The sequence below is a fragment of the Denticeps clupeoides genome, chromosome 3, assembly GCF_900700375.1.
Source record: "Denticeps clupeoides chromosome 3, fDenClu1.1, whole genome shotgun sequence".
NCBI classification, from domain to species: Eukaryota; Metazoa; Chordata; class Actinopteri; order Clupeiformes; family Denticipitidae; genus Denticeps; species Denticeps clupeoides.
Window position 1 is genome coordinate 12,109,502 of NC_041709.1, and position 13,832 is coordinate 12,123,333.

Sequence of the window (13,832 nt, forward strand, 5' to 3'; positions counted from 1 at the left end):
TTTTTACCTCTGCGCTTTTGGGGGGGTCGCTGGCATTCTGTCACGACTACGGACTTACGAGGGAAGGAAGCGCAGAGGTTTGACATGCTGGGAAGGGGGTTTTATTATAACAAACAAAGAAATACAAAGAAACAATGGCGCGGTGGCCGAAAACGATTTAACTTAAATACAGATAAACTAAAACTAACCCGTAGGCGTGTGGCGATTGCCAGAACTCAAAACACATAACACTAAACAAGGTCAAGTTCGTGCATAGAGTTCACGAAAATGCCAGCGACCCCGAACGGGCGGAAACTTCCGGCATTTATGGGGCGTCAGGATTGGGTTCCGGTGTGGAGCCCAGCTGCAGGCAATCCTGACAGAGGCTTTTAGCCAGAGTTTAAGCTAAATCACAAACAACTGAAGACATTGAATATAGGCAAAAGTAAAACGCAGGCCTCATAACCACCAAAATATTTAATTCAATCAGTTCAGGGGTCAGCATGTGCTATGAATAGCGCCTGAACTCTAAGGTCCCAGTGACAAAACAGTCACATGACTTGGGTGGAGTAGGTGGCATGTCAGCGAGCAGGTTGCAGAGCCCAGCAGGTTAATGGGTCAAGGAGCCCAATGAGAAGAGACAAGGATAGAGGTCAGGGTTAGGGGTGAAAGGGCACAAGGAAAGATCTTTTCCCCGAGAGCCTCGATTACCACCCTGGATGTGCAACAATTAGAGTCCAGACCCAGAATGCCTTTGAGGGCATCTGAGATCTTACGGTGTACTGTAAATTTTCTAGAGCGATTGTCCGAAAAATGTCACTTGTGCATACAACTCCACCTTGGTCATTCCTCAGCCTGCGCATTCATGGGGTGGACCTTGGAGTTGTGGACACTGCTTAAAAGCTACAAATGGCTGAGCACATTTATGAATTAATCACTACTTCAATGTTCAGTGGGCTCGTGAAGGCCTCAGGAGAATCCTTCAATCTGTAAATGCCGATCACATGGAGCTTTATTTGTCTGGGAAGGGAGGGGAAATCTATCACTAAACCAGCTGCCCGGCTGAAGGTTGGCCTCTAAATCAGTGGGTTAGAGGCTGACACTGACACTTTATGTAACAAAGGGGGTGAGTGAAGCTCAGGAGCAACCTTGCAGTGTCAAAGGGCGTCACATTTCACATGCAGATGTGTGACCTGCGTGACCTCTCCGGAGACTGCGCTCTTTTTCGGAATTCAGACATAAGCAGATGGGCTTCACTAGGGAGACTGGAGGGAGAATGTGATGCCGCTATTTGTGACACTCTGCAGCATGTGTGCCACGCTGTTACAGTTGGATGTGGGTTCAAGAGTTCAGCAGGATCCAAGGTATGGCATGAGCACATTCAAGCCATTTGAACTTTCGACGGCGCTTTCATTCTTTGCCCAATGTTTTAAATGCTCTCTTTACTGCTAGCATGCTTGTAGTAGAGCGCATGCATGCTGGCCTTTGGCAGAGCATGTCCAGCACTACTCTTTTAGTGTAATGCAATCTAAATAATGTGCCCTTTGAGTGGCCCGGTGACCGCCATATCCATTAATATCCCCGCTCTCTTTTTTAGCCAGCTGCTATCAAGAGAGGTGACTCAGCCAGGTCAAGCATACACGGGGCAGACATACAGTCTGCTGGCCCTGCACTCTTCTCCTGACCTCTCTAACTGATAATGCGTCTGAGGGCGCGACCTCTCCTCGCACATATATCCCAGCTCTTCACGTGGAGATTTAGAATGCAGGGCTCAGACCCTTTCACATGTTAATCCTCCCATTTCAATCAGCCGGGAAGTTCACATTGATGGATATGTTCGGTATTGATCACTAATAAAATAGTAGGTTTACTCTATTGACCAGGAGGGTCCATGCAGAAAGTGTAGCGGCTGGTTTGTGGTTATTCTATTCTAGCCCATTTTAAATCTGGTTCTTATTTAAAGAGGCTTGCCAATTACTAACTTTTACCAAGTTGGTGTCTCTGCTATTACACTAAACGCGTGACTGCCACTGAATTCCTGTTATTTTGTTGGGCTTTACCAGACACGTTCCCCCAGACACATTTTTTTCCCCAAACACTAACTGCTTATGTTAAGTGGGAAAACATGGGTCAGTGTAAGGTCAAGTCCTCCGGCTAGTATAAGCATTCGTCATTAATCCTTGCAAATGGACTCCACAAAGTCATAAGACAAGCCTACAAAAAAAAAAAACACGATTCCTGCAGAAAAAGGTTTAGAGATTCAGTGCATAGATTCAAGAAATTCTGTTTCAGTTTCTACACTGAGCTGAAATGTAACTCATTACACATTATTGGTTGTTCCAATTCAGTTAAAAAAAAATCTATGTGTAGCTAAACTATAGTGGTTGGACTTGCATATGTTATACGCATATCCCTCTGAGCCAACGAAATGTATTAATTTCCTTTATGAACCCAAAACTCTCTATTAGACATGGTCTAAACTCATAACAAACCTTATTACAAACACATAACAGTACTAAACTAACCTCTGCAAAAATTGAAATAAATTTATATGAATATTATATTCAGCCAATAATGCAGGCCAAATTAAAATAGGCCAACACACAAAAATTTTGATTGACAAGCAATGGAAACAAGGGGACAGCCTCCCTGACACATTTAAATTTTGCTAACTTTTCCTATTTCAATAGGGAGATTGACCTTTGAACTGGACTCCTGACCCTTGATCCTGACAGAACTGGCCAGGCACAACTCTAGGGGTTAAAACCGATAAGATGGCTCAGAGTTATTTGCACTGAAAAGAGGAAGAAATGGATCCTTCAAGCCAGTCATGGCCATTGCTTCTCTTTGACCCTGTAATGTCCCCCAAGACCAGAGTCACATGTGAAGGCTGCCAAGATGATTACAGCAGGGAAATGAATCATACATATTAACTCAATTATACATTTTTAATTCAATTAAATTCTATGTTAGATTAAGTTCGTTATGGCACTAAAGAAAATATTTATGTCTGTTCCCCAGTCTCATTAGACAAATTGATATTTTGTCTTGGACCAGATCAATGCATTTCTATCCTGCCTCTTAATTCACCTTGATCGAGCTGATACTCGCCCAGCATCAAACAGCCTTAACGAACCCTTCCAATCTGGTTTCTGGTCACTCCACAGGACCAAGGCTGGGATGCTCAGGATTGTTAATGTCTCCTCAGCTCATCACCATGCAAAACACGGTCGCTTGGCTGCGACGGCTGATTCAGCAGAGTAATGCTGCCATCTACTGCAGCTAGAAGGTTCAGCGTTTTATTTGTGTACTATATAAAGCACACATTGGTAAATGGCTCTTTAGCTCAGTCATTTTTGCAACTTTATTTATAATGATAATTAATGGTCACAATGGGCTTTTGTTATCTTAAATTAAGCTTAAATGATAATCATTTAGTAAAAAGTAAACAGTTTCATTAAAGCACCTTGAAATACTTTATTGCTTCCTGAAATCTGCATTGAAGAAAATCTTCAATCTTCTTTTATCTTCTTCTTCTGCCTTCGGCCATAGCATATGAACTGGCGTGGCTGTCCGTTCAGTTGACCTGGTTTAATGCTGGATGCCCTTCCTGATGCAACCTCCCCCATTTACCCCAAATAAATACACATTGACGTGCCTGCACAGTGGCAGGGTTAAATCAGAATCCTATACCTGAAATAAATATGTTCACCTTCAGCAGCTTCAGGAGCATTACCTTCAAAAATTGGAGCCCTATTCCATTTTGGTGATGGTACAACAGTTTTTTGTAGCTTTTTTAAATCTACAGGGCAGTACATGTCTACCAGGTTTTTGCGTGCTGGGTCATCATTTACTTCAAGGTTAAAATATGACATTACAGTAGCATTTTATCATAACACGAGGAATCAACTACGGTTCATCTATTTGTAGTGCAAAAAATATTAAAATATGAAATTTTTGGAATTCTATAAGTTTGCAATAAACATTTTGTCCCCTCAGGCTTCGAAATTGTGTGTTAGAGAAATATGATATGCAATACTGTGCAAACCTGTGAAACCAAATCCACAGTTTATCTGGGCTGCAAGCAGTTTTCTTAATGTAACAAAAAACCCTATGTCAAACATGGATCAAATACATGAACCATTTATTGCAGAATTGTCTTGTTTTCATTCAACACTTAAATGACATGTATAGAGAAAGAGATTCTGTTATTCTTTTGTACTCTGAGCATCAATACAATGTTGTTCTACATCTGAAGATTGTTGCTTGTAGATCATTCACTAAGAGGGACCAAAATAAAATGAAATTATTGCCACTTTCACTTTTTAATAATTATTATTTGTGTGCTTTACACTTTTATATTTCTCCCTGGACAATTTCAGAGTTAGTGTTGGAAAAAAAAAACGTATTAGTTTAACTACTGCCTAAACCTTTGTGCAGTACTTCACATCAGCTTGAAAGCTTTCTCCTGGTAAAATGACATGAATGAATTTATATGACCTTTAGAGTGGTGATCGGATGCACAGTCATTTTGTTTTCAAATGGAATGTACCATTTTTATTTACTTACGGAATCTATAAATGTGTATATAATGCTCTATTATTAAAGAAAGATGTCATTTGCATCCTCTTAAATTGTAGTTCAGCATCTTTACTCAAGAGGGAGGCACTGAGGCTTTTCTCAAAGCAAAACATCACCACACACTGCCCGGGGAGAAGATTCAGGATTCAAACCGGCAACCTTCCAACTACGGGTCTGCTTCCTTACTGCAAGTCATGATAAATATGCGCATTCAACAGACCTGAAATCCAACCCGACAAGTGCAGCTTTTTAAGCCCGATTTTGAAACCTTGACTTTGTTGTCTCATTTCCAGACTCAGCAGAGTTGAACAGAAAGAGAAGAGGAGGACGGTGAAAAGCAGAAACAATTAGTCTGACTATCTCTGAAGGTTCTCGGTCATCCAGGTCATGGTTATTTCAATAGTTCAAGTTATTCCAATAGCAATGGCACAACTGTCTGATGAAGACCCTCAAGAACTTCCTCTTAATAATAACATTATTATTGTCTGTCTTATGAATAGAAACTACAACAGAGTGAATAAAAAGATTGTCTTCATAGTTGGGGGTCCTAGTGAACCAGAATTGATCACTTTATTGATGATAACATGGAAGCACGTTGTAAGTTGCTCTGGATAAGGGCATCTGCCAAATGCCTTCAATGTTTACATATAAGACCCTGGAGTGGCTGGTCCTGGCTCAGATTTTGCCCCTGGTGAGCTCATCACTGGACCCACTTCAGTTTGCCTACCAGCCTGGCAGGCCATCATTCACCTCCTACATCCTTCCCTCTCTCACCTGGAGACCGCTGGGAACACTGTGAGAATCATGTTCTTTGATTTCTCCATTGCCTTCAACACCAGGCACTTCCCACAATCCTGTGAGACAAGCTGGAGTACACAGGAGTGTAGACAAGGAGTACAAACAACTGACCAGGTACTTTGTGGACTGGTGCCAGCAGAACTACCTCCAGATCAACACTGGAAAGACCAAGGGGCTGGTGGTAGACTTCTTCAGGCAGAAGCATCCTCCACCACAACCACTTAAAATCCAGAGTATATACATTGATGCTGTTCACAGCTGCCAGGGACCTTGGTGTTTATCCGAACAATAAACTGGACTGTATTCACAACTCTGACACCCTCTACAGGAAAGGGCAGAGCAAGCTGTACCTGCTGCGGAGGCTCAGGTCTTGAAGACCTTTTACGACTGAAAAGACTGAACAGGCTGATCCGGAGGGCCAGCTCTGTTCTAGGATGCCCTCCAGACCCAGTGCAGGTGGTGAGTGACAGGAGAATAGTGGCTAAGCTTTCATCCCTGCTGGACAACATCTCCCACCCCATGCAGGAGACCCTGACAGCACTGAGAGATTCAGAAGGTCTTTCCTGCCAACCGCTGTCAGCTGACCACACAAACACACACATCCAGTACTTCCATTTTATGTGAAATATGGCTATATATACCCACTCTGTACATATGTACATTTTCACAAATAATTTTTTTTATGTATATACTGAGAGATTTTTATTTTCACAACTCACATTCACTGTTTTTTCTTTTCGAGGACAATTTATTTGCTCATTTGTACATTTAACTTTTATATGTCGATATATTGTATTGTTGCTTTTCTCCTTTTCCACTTTTTGCTGTGACAATGTAAATTTCCCACTTGTGGTACTAATAAAGGATCACCTTATATACAGCATTTATCCAGAGTGACTTACAATCAGTAGTTACAGGGACAGTCCCCCCTGGAGCAACTTAGGGTTAAGTGTCTTGCTCAGGGACGCAATGGAAGCAAGTGGGATTTGAACCTGGGTCTTCTGGGTCATAGGCAAGTGTCTAACCCACTAGGCCACTACCACCCACTACCACCTTATGTGACACAAATATGTGACGCATATTTTAAGTGACCAAAAAGAACCTTCCTGAGGATTTAATAAAGTTCAACATACCTTCTGGTTCACAGGTGTGCTACCTAGAACACAAGCAAACATTATCCACAAAACATACAAGTAAAACCAACCAAAACTGAGCGGAGTGTCCATTTCAGTCGGTGGGTGGCGCCATGTGGTAGTGAGACATGCAGACAATGCAGAGGATCCTTGACCCGTGACATGAACAACTTGACTAGCTGAACAATTTAATATTTAATTGCTCTAAATCTAAAGCACTGAAAAAAATAGCTTATATAGATATTAAAGTAAATTTAGCAGCTTTAATGTTTTAAGACCCTGTTTAGGTAACATCACGTTAGCTGTGAAACAGTGACAGGAAAACCGTAAATGCGACCAGCAGGCTGGATTTCGAGCGTCTCGGGGCAGATTCCGAGCTCCGGAGAGCATTACGGCTCCGCGGTGACGATAACTCCCGGTGTCCCGGGAAGGCGGAAGCAGGAACGCCGACGCCGCCGACGCATGCGCACTGCGGTTGTTTTTCACAAGCCGCCACTATAAGACGGCCGGGTCGCGCAGCTCCAGTCCGTCTGAGCGGAGACCGAGGCCAGAGCAGGGCAGGGTCGTGAGGGACTATCTGAAGTACACAGAGCTCAATGGTTTGCTAGGGACGGTGACACTGATCGGCCTGCAGCTTTCTGCATGGCATACCTGCTGGTCAGTGTTTTATTTTTTTTTTCGTTTTGTTGGTGAGATCTTGATTTTTTTTTTTTATAGACTTCCGACTGTTCACTTTTATTAAGACACCATGGTGCTCGGAAAGGTGAAGAGCTTCTTCGTAAGCTACGACTGTCTGAACGACAGCAATGTCCCCGTGTTCGCGAGCGGGGACTGCGTCTCAGGGAGGGTGGTAGTCGAGGTGACCGGAGACATTCGCGTCAAGTCCTTGCACATTCACGCCAAAGGGCTGGCGAAAGTTCGCTGGACCGAGTCACGCAATGCCGGATCCAACACTGCCTATACCCAAAATTACACAGAGGAAGTGGAGTACTTAAATTACAGAGACATCTTAATTGGACACGACCGAGGTAAGAGGCTACTGTTCAAATGGGCTGTCAATGAGAGATGCTTCTGCTGGTCCAGTGCTGAAAAGAGCCGCGTTCTCTGCCACGACCTGGCGTGTTCCAGTTGTTCTGTATTGTAGTTTTAATTCTGAGGGAACTGGAGTAGGGCGGTCTCGCGGTGGGATGCTCGGCGACCATTGACGCGGTTTTGTCCGTAAAAAGAAAACGAGCACCGGCCGCATGCGGAACCCCTGCCCCACCGACACGGCCAGCGAAAGTAGCCCGAAGCCCGTCTTAAAACGCCGAAAACGTGCGGACAGACGCGTCCTAGGGGGTGTCGTGTTGTCGGGGGGCCGTTTGGACGACGGCCGCGTGGCTATTTTGTCGAAAATTGCCTGTTTTGCGAGGATTCCGGAGCTTTTGCACCTTTTGTTAGAAGCGGTTCAAACCTGTTCAGAAAGTGGCCGTGGACTGGGACTGGGGGGGCGGGGCGGTGCGAGCCGCTTCTGCGCGCCGATTGGTCCAAGTGCTCGTGTGTCTGGGTGACGTCACTTCTCTGCAGAAAGTGACAGAAGACTGTCGGGCAACTTTTTTTGTCGGCTTATCCGCTTTGTTGCCACGCAATAAGGCTGTGACATTTTAGATGTGTGTAGTTTTCGAAGACGCAAAAAAGGTCAACTTTATTTTAATGCCACAGCACTGGCCGATATGTTCATTTTGAAGTAGCAGAGCATCTCGATGAGCATCTTTTTTTTATTTATTTATTTTTTTTATTCCAATAATTTACACGTGCTTCGCCAAAGGAAGAAATGCCGTCATGGTACCTCTTCGTTCAGTCCCTTTTTGATGCTGTTGATCTGCCGGTTTTCTGTAGCCTCTTTGTCGTCTCAGTAAATGTCTCTGTTATGATTGTACCCCAAAATCATATATATATATATATATATTACACAAAAACAAGTGTTTTAATGAAAATGCCCTGTATTTAATAATATGAACCATTACTATAGTACTTAACTGGACTATTAGCTGGACTTATTTTTTTTTATTTTTATATGTTTGTTTAAAAATTGATTGTGTTGGGAACATATCCCTGTATTTATGCCTTTTGTAGATTAATAAAAGTGACGTAAATGAGACCGTACTTTGCCTCTGGTGTGCTCTTTGTGTGTTCTCCACTTTGTCTAATCTTAATTTTTAAGAAGGGTTAAGTCATGTTTTTGCATGGGGGGGGGGAGAAGGAAGTATTACAAGCCCGAGTGCCTCAGGCCGGCCTGAGCAGCGCCCGTGCCAGACCGGGCTGTGATGTATGCGTGGGGAAATCCGGCTGCGGGAAGCTGCTCGCTCCGGTTTAGTCCGGTCCTCTCTGGCTGCTGCTGCTGCTGCTGCTGTGCTGACTGACAGCCGGGGACTTGTTTACGGAAGGGCGGCTAGAGTCAGATGGGATTGCAGAAGTGGCTGGAGTTGTATTTCCGAGATTTTTTATTTATTTTTTTAAATGTATATAACTAACTGTGTGTACATTTATATATTTGAATACAAAAAATATATATCTTGTGTAGTTTCTTTGTTCTCATTTAGCGTAAAGTCATTGCATGTTCATGGTTGAATCCTTTAATGCTCCACATTAAATTTGACAATCTTTTTTTTTTTTTTTTTTAATGTTTATATGTGTTTCTTTTTATTGTGGAAAGAAAAATAAAGATTTAAAAAATGAAGTTGTTGTAAGATTGCCTTTATTTATTTTTGCTATTATTCATGTGATTTGAACAAAGTGTGCCTTTTTTTTTCCCCCCCGTCTTTTTTTTTTTTTTTTTTTTTTTTTTTGATGTGTACATTTAGGATTTAGGTGCCTTGAAGTAAAGAATTTGTCAGGTATGGTATGCATGTATTTGTATTTCTTTTTTTTTCTCTTTTCAGATGATGACAATCCTGATGAGGGCATCACCGTTCTTCAGACTGGAAGACACGAGTATCCATTTAGCCTTGAACTTCCACAAATGTGAGTATTTGCCACTTTTACCTAAAGCTGTACTTTAGTAGGTTTATTATATTACAGTGACTGCAAAAACAGAGAGAATATTTTTGGATATTTTTTTTGTTTTATAATTTTGCAAACATTGCTGTGGTGTGTGGTTTTTTTTTCTTTTTGTTCATTTCATCTCGCTCTCACCCTCTGTAGTCCCTTGGCTACTTCGTTCGAAGGGAAGCATGGCAGCGTGCGCTACTGGTTAAAGGCTGAGCTGCACAGGCCCTGGCTCCTGCCCATGAAAGTGAAGAAAGAATTCACAGTCTTTGAGCATATTGACATAAACACTCCTCTTTTGCTGGTAAATTTTTTTTTTTTTTTTTTTTTTTTTTTACTATAGCTCACAACCCTGGGTGTGTCCTTCCTGTTGAAAGTGTGCCCAGCTTGCTAAAGCAAAGCTGATATGGTGCGAGGAGGATATTTTAACGTTTCTTCTTTTCGATGTTGCAGTCACCCCAGGCTGGCACGAAAGAAAAAACACTCTGCTGCTGGTTTTGCACGTCAGGCCCCATTTCACTAAGTGCCAAAATCGAAAGGAAGGGCTACACTCCAGGTGAGAACAAATCTCAAGTGCCCCCCTCTTGATTTTTGTGTGATTTGAATGGATGAACTGCTGATTTTCTTAATATACAACAAAACATTTTTTGGTTCATTTCAGGAGAGTCGATCCAGATCTTTGCTGAGATTGAGAACTGTTCTTCCCGCGTGGTTGTGCCAAAGGCAGCCATCTATCAAACACAGACCTTTTATGCCAAAGGCAAGGTGAAGGAGATTAAGCAGCTGGTTGCGAACCTGCGTGGAGATGCTCTTCCCTCTGGAAAAACCGATACCTGGAATGGGAAGATGCTGAAAATTCCCCCAGTCTCCCCATCAATCCTCGACTGCAGCATTATCAGAGTGGAGTACTCTCTGATGGTGAGCACAGTAACCCAATAAAATGATAATCAAATTTACTTTCTATTTTCAAATATCCCATTATTGCTGTTTTTTGTTTTTAAGGTGTATGTGGACATCCCCAGAGCCATTAACTTGTCCTTGAGCCTACCTTTAGTGATTGGCACCATACCTCTCCACCCGTTTGGCAGCCGCACGTCCTCCATCAGCAGCCAGTGCAGCATGACCATGAACTGGCTGGGCATTACTCTGCCTGAGAGGCCGGAAGGTACGTGTCCTTTCCGGAAACTGGTCTTGTGCCGTCCGTCGGGACGATGATGATGATCGCAGTAATACTAATCTGTCTCGCCACCTCCTTTCAGCACCACCTAGCTACTCCGAGGTTGTCCGGGAGGGGCAGGGTCCCATCGAGTCGGCAGTGCAAGAGGACCCAGAGGGAGTGCTGTACTCCTATATTCAGGAGTTCCGTTTACAGCCACCTCCTTTATATTCCGAGGTGAGGTCAACATTTCCTGTTGTGCCAGGAACAGGAAAAAAAGTTTTTGCTACTGGAAATCCAAATCTTTTTTTTTTTTTGTTTTCATTTTCTCTAGATTGATCCCAATCCAGAGCACTCCTGTTGTCCTGTGGAGCAGAGACCCGACCTGTGTCCATCTCGCTGAGAGCCCAGTGTGCCTGTCCAGTGCTGACAGGCTTTTAATCATCTAACATGGCCTGGACCTGTGATGGAACTTTTTATGTGAACAAGCTAAAGCAAATGTTAGAGGCTGTAACCAGGGCTCTCTGTGCGGGATTGGCTGGGCAGGACAGTCCACGCCCTGAAAAAGCCTGCCGGGGTCAGAGGCAGGCCGCATAGCGTAGTGTACTGATTAGGTGGAATGGCCTGTAACGCATCGTAGTAGATTTTGGCCGAGCGAGACTTTGCTCCACCCAAAAACCAGCATAGAAGCAAATCAGTCCTGTCTCTTCAATTTCAGATTAAAATTTTTTTTAATTTTTTTTTTGCACTTAATAATAACTGGCTTAATGTGGCTTGTTATTAAAGATGGCCACAGTTTTGTATTGGTGCCCATATTTACCGAAGATGACCGCTGGCTTACACTGCAAATAATTCCAAAAAAGGCAACATAGCACCAAAAAGCAAGAGACTGTTGAACAAAGGTTTCTTTTTCTGGACTAGCTGCCTGTTTTGGGGGGGCCCTCTCACTACTTTGACTTTTTGCGTTCCATGTGGGTTTTTGAACAACTTTTGGTGACAGGAACACGAGCGAGTCCCTCAGAGAGGCTGCCATACGATGGGACCTGCCATTTGCCACCTTTTGCCTTTTCCTCTACCCAAGATCTGCAGCGTCACATCTGTTGTCCATCAAAACCCTTATTCTCAGGTGGTCTTCTCACTTGCCGAACTGTCAGGACAGGCGGCAGTACGCTCTCTCTCAGCCGCACTGTTCGTAACACTGAGGGCAGAAATGGAGCAGAGAAGACCTGCACAAACATGCAAAGCAAATGACATTCCTTTCTTGTTGTAATGCGCTTGATAAACAAAATAACTCAAGTCACTGAGTTTTGACAAGGGTCAGGGGTGACCCGGTGACATCATACCTAGATAGTTATGTATTCTAAAGCACAGTTTAATGAAGAGGTAGCTGGCGGACGAGTGGTTTTAAATGAGTTCTACATTTGTTTTCCAACTCATTTAACAAATGACCAGTTTTGTGTGTGGCTTATTAGCCTTAAAGTAATCTGTAATCTGCACTTTTTCTCCTTCAAGTTGACTCTACTATGGGGGCATGACGAGCAAAATGGTTTAGCGAGACATTATTGATGTTTACATTTTTATTTTTTTTTCAACGATTGTGTCCATGTACTTTAATGTAGAATGAAATGAGTCAAGATTCTTTTCTTTTTTCTTTTTTTTTTCACAAGTCATTTTACAAGAACATGCCTATGTGGCCTTGGTTCGGTGCAAGTTGGAGAATCTTCTTGAGCTTTATTTATGTAAAGAATTCGTTGACAGTCTTGATCAAAAAGGGAATTTTGTCTGTCCTATAATTAAAAAAAACAAAACAAATGGGCATTTCTCAGTTCTGAAAGCTTATTGTGATGTATCTGTTTGTTTTTTCCCTTTGGTGGATGGGTGGGTCATATCCACACCCTTTGAGAAGGTAGTACCCAAAGCATGTATGCACTTCAGAGTGGCTAAATACCATGTTTAACACAAGCTTATGTTTCTTCTTTGACCTCTGGAGTCACTTCAAACCGAATTAAGCTTCTCCTATATTTTAGACACAAAGTGCAATATTATTTGTCTAGGATGTGTTTTCCACTAATTTGTACACACATTTATTTTCTGCTTATTTGTCATGATATGCCACTGTTATGTTTCTGTTTGTATTTTGTTTTAATCATATTAAATGAGCATTTAAACAGGAAAAAAAATATGTACTTGCCTTCCATTAGCTCCATTAGGGTGGTGTTCAATTTATGGACGTGGGGACAAACTGTTCTAAAGCTCTGGTTGTGATGTTTATCACTTTTAAACCGATCAACAATTCCCTTGCACTACATAATTTAAAAAATGTGTTAATTTAATTTACATACTGAGGTAGTGAGTAGTTATATTTCAACATTTATATTTAACAGCAAGTTTTCAATCATTTTGGTCTGATAGGAAACACCAATAAGCCCAAAGAGAGTAATGTGCATATGTGGATACTGTATGTGCAGCCACCATTTCTTCCCTCATGAGAAACAGACTGAAATGGGTCACACACCCAGGATACTCTTGACATTCTGAGCACAGATGCATCATGGCTGTTTAAAGGTGCAGGCAGGTGCAGATCACATGGTGAAATCTGTGCTGGAATCCACCTCTCTGCAATTTCTTTTGTATGTTTAAAAAAATACTAACAGTAGTGGAACATTTTAATAAATTATGCGTATATTTTAACATTGTAGTAAAGATGCACTTTACATTAGCCACTAATCTCTGTCACTAATGCCCTGCTAAACTGCATCATCTGGCTCCCAAGAAGGAAATGACTTCTCCATGCCACCTCTTCATGCCTTTTCCACTCAGACCTCAGACACATCGCTCTCTCCGAGCCAGATGGTGAGGCTGGTCACAAGGAGGCCCTTGTGTCTGCACGTATGGGCCTCCAAAGAGTCTCGCCTAATGGATGAGTTTCAGGAATGTTCCTGTTATGCCGTGGCTAACTGGCTCACATAGAACAGATGTTGCTTTTCACCACCCATGAACCACTAACCTAATTCTTACGCCTGGGTAATCTCTGGTGTGGCTGCTCAGCTAAACTGTATAATATAGGGATATGAGTCGGATACAGTATGTTTTAAAAACACTTGTTCATACAGTTTAGGGCAGTACTGTCCATAAAAAGTGGCTTAATTTATTCGAAG

General features: G+C 42.5%; 1 protein-coding gene across 2 annotated transcripts; it reads left to right on the forward strand.

Moving 5' to 3' along the window:
* Positions 1–7,004: 7,004 nt before the first annotated feature.
* Positions 7,005–12,848, forward strand: arrdc3b (arrestin domain containing 3b). 2 transcript variants are annotated; one of them, XM_028972743.1, is made up of 8 exons: positions 7,005–7,545; positions 9,451–9,494; positions 9,675–9,822; positions 9,972–10,074; positions 10,180–10,436; positions 10,521–10,683; positions 10,778–10,911; positions 11,009–12,848. In XM_028972743.1, the coding sequence occupies exons 1-8, from the start codon at positions 7,240–7,242 to the stop codon at positions 11,075–11,077; spliced, it is 1,224 nt and encodes a 407-aa protein (XP_028828576.1). In that variant the 5' UTR covers positions 7,005–7,239; the 3' UTR covers positions 11,078–12,848. The 2 variants fall into 2 exon arrangements, with proteins under 2 accessions (XP_028828576.1, XP_028828575.1); XM_028972742.1 differs by having other exon boundaries at positions 7,005–7,519; positions 9,413–9,494.
* Positions 12,849–13,832: the final 984 nt, after the last annotated feature.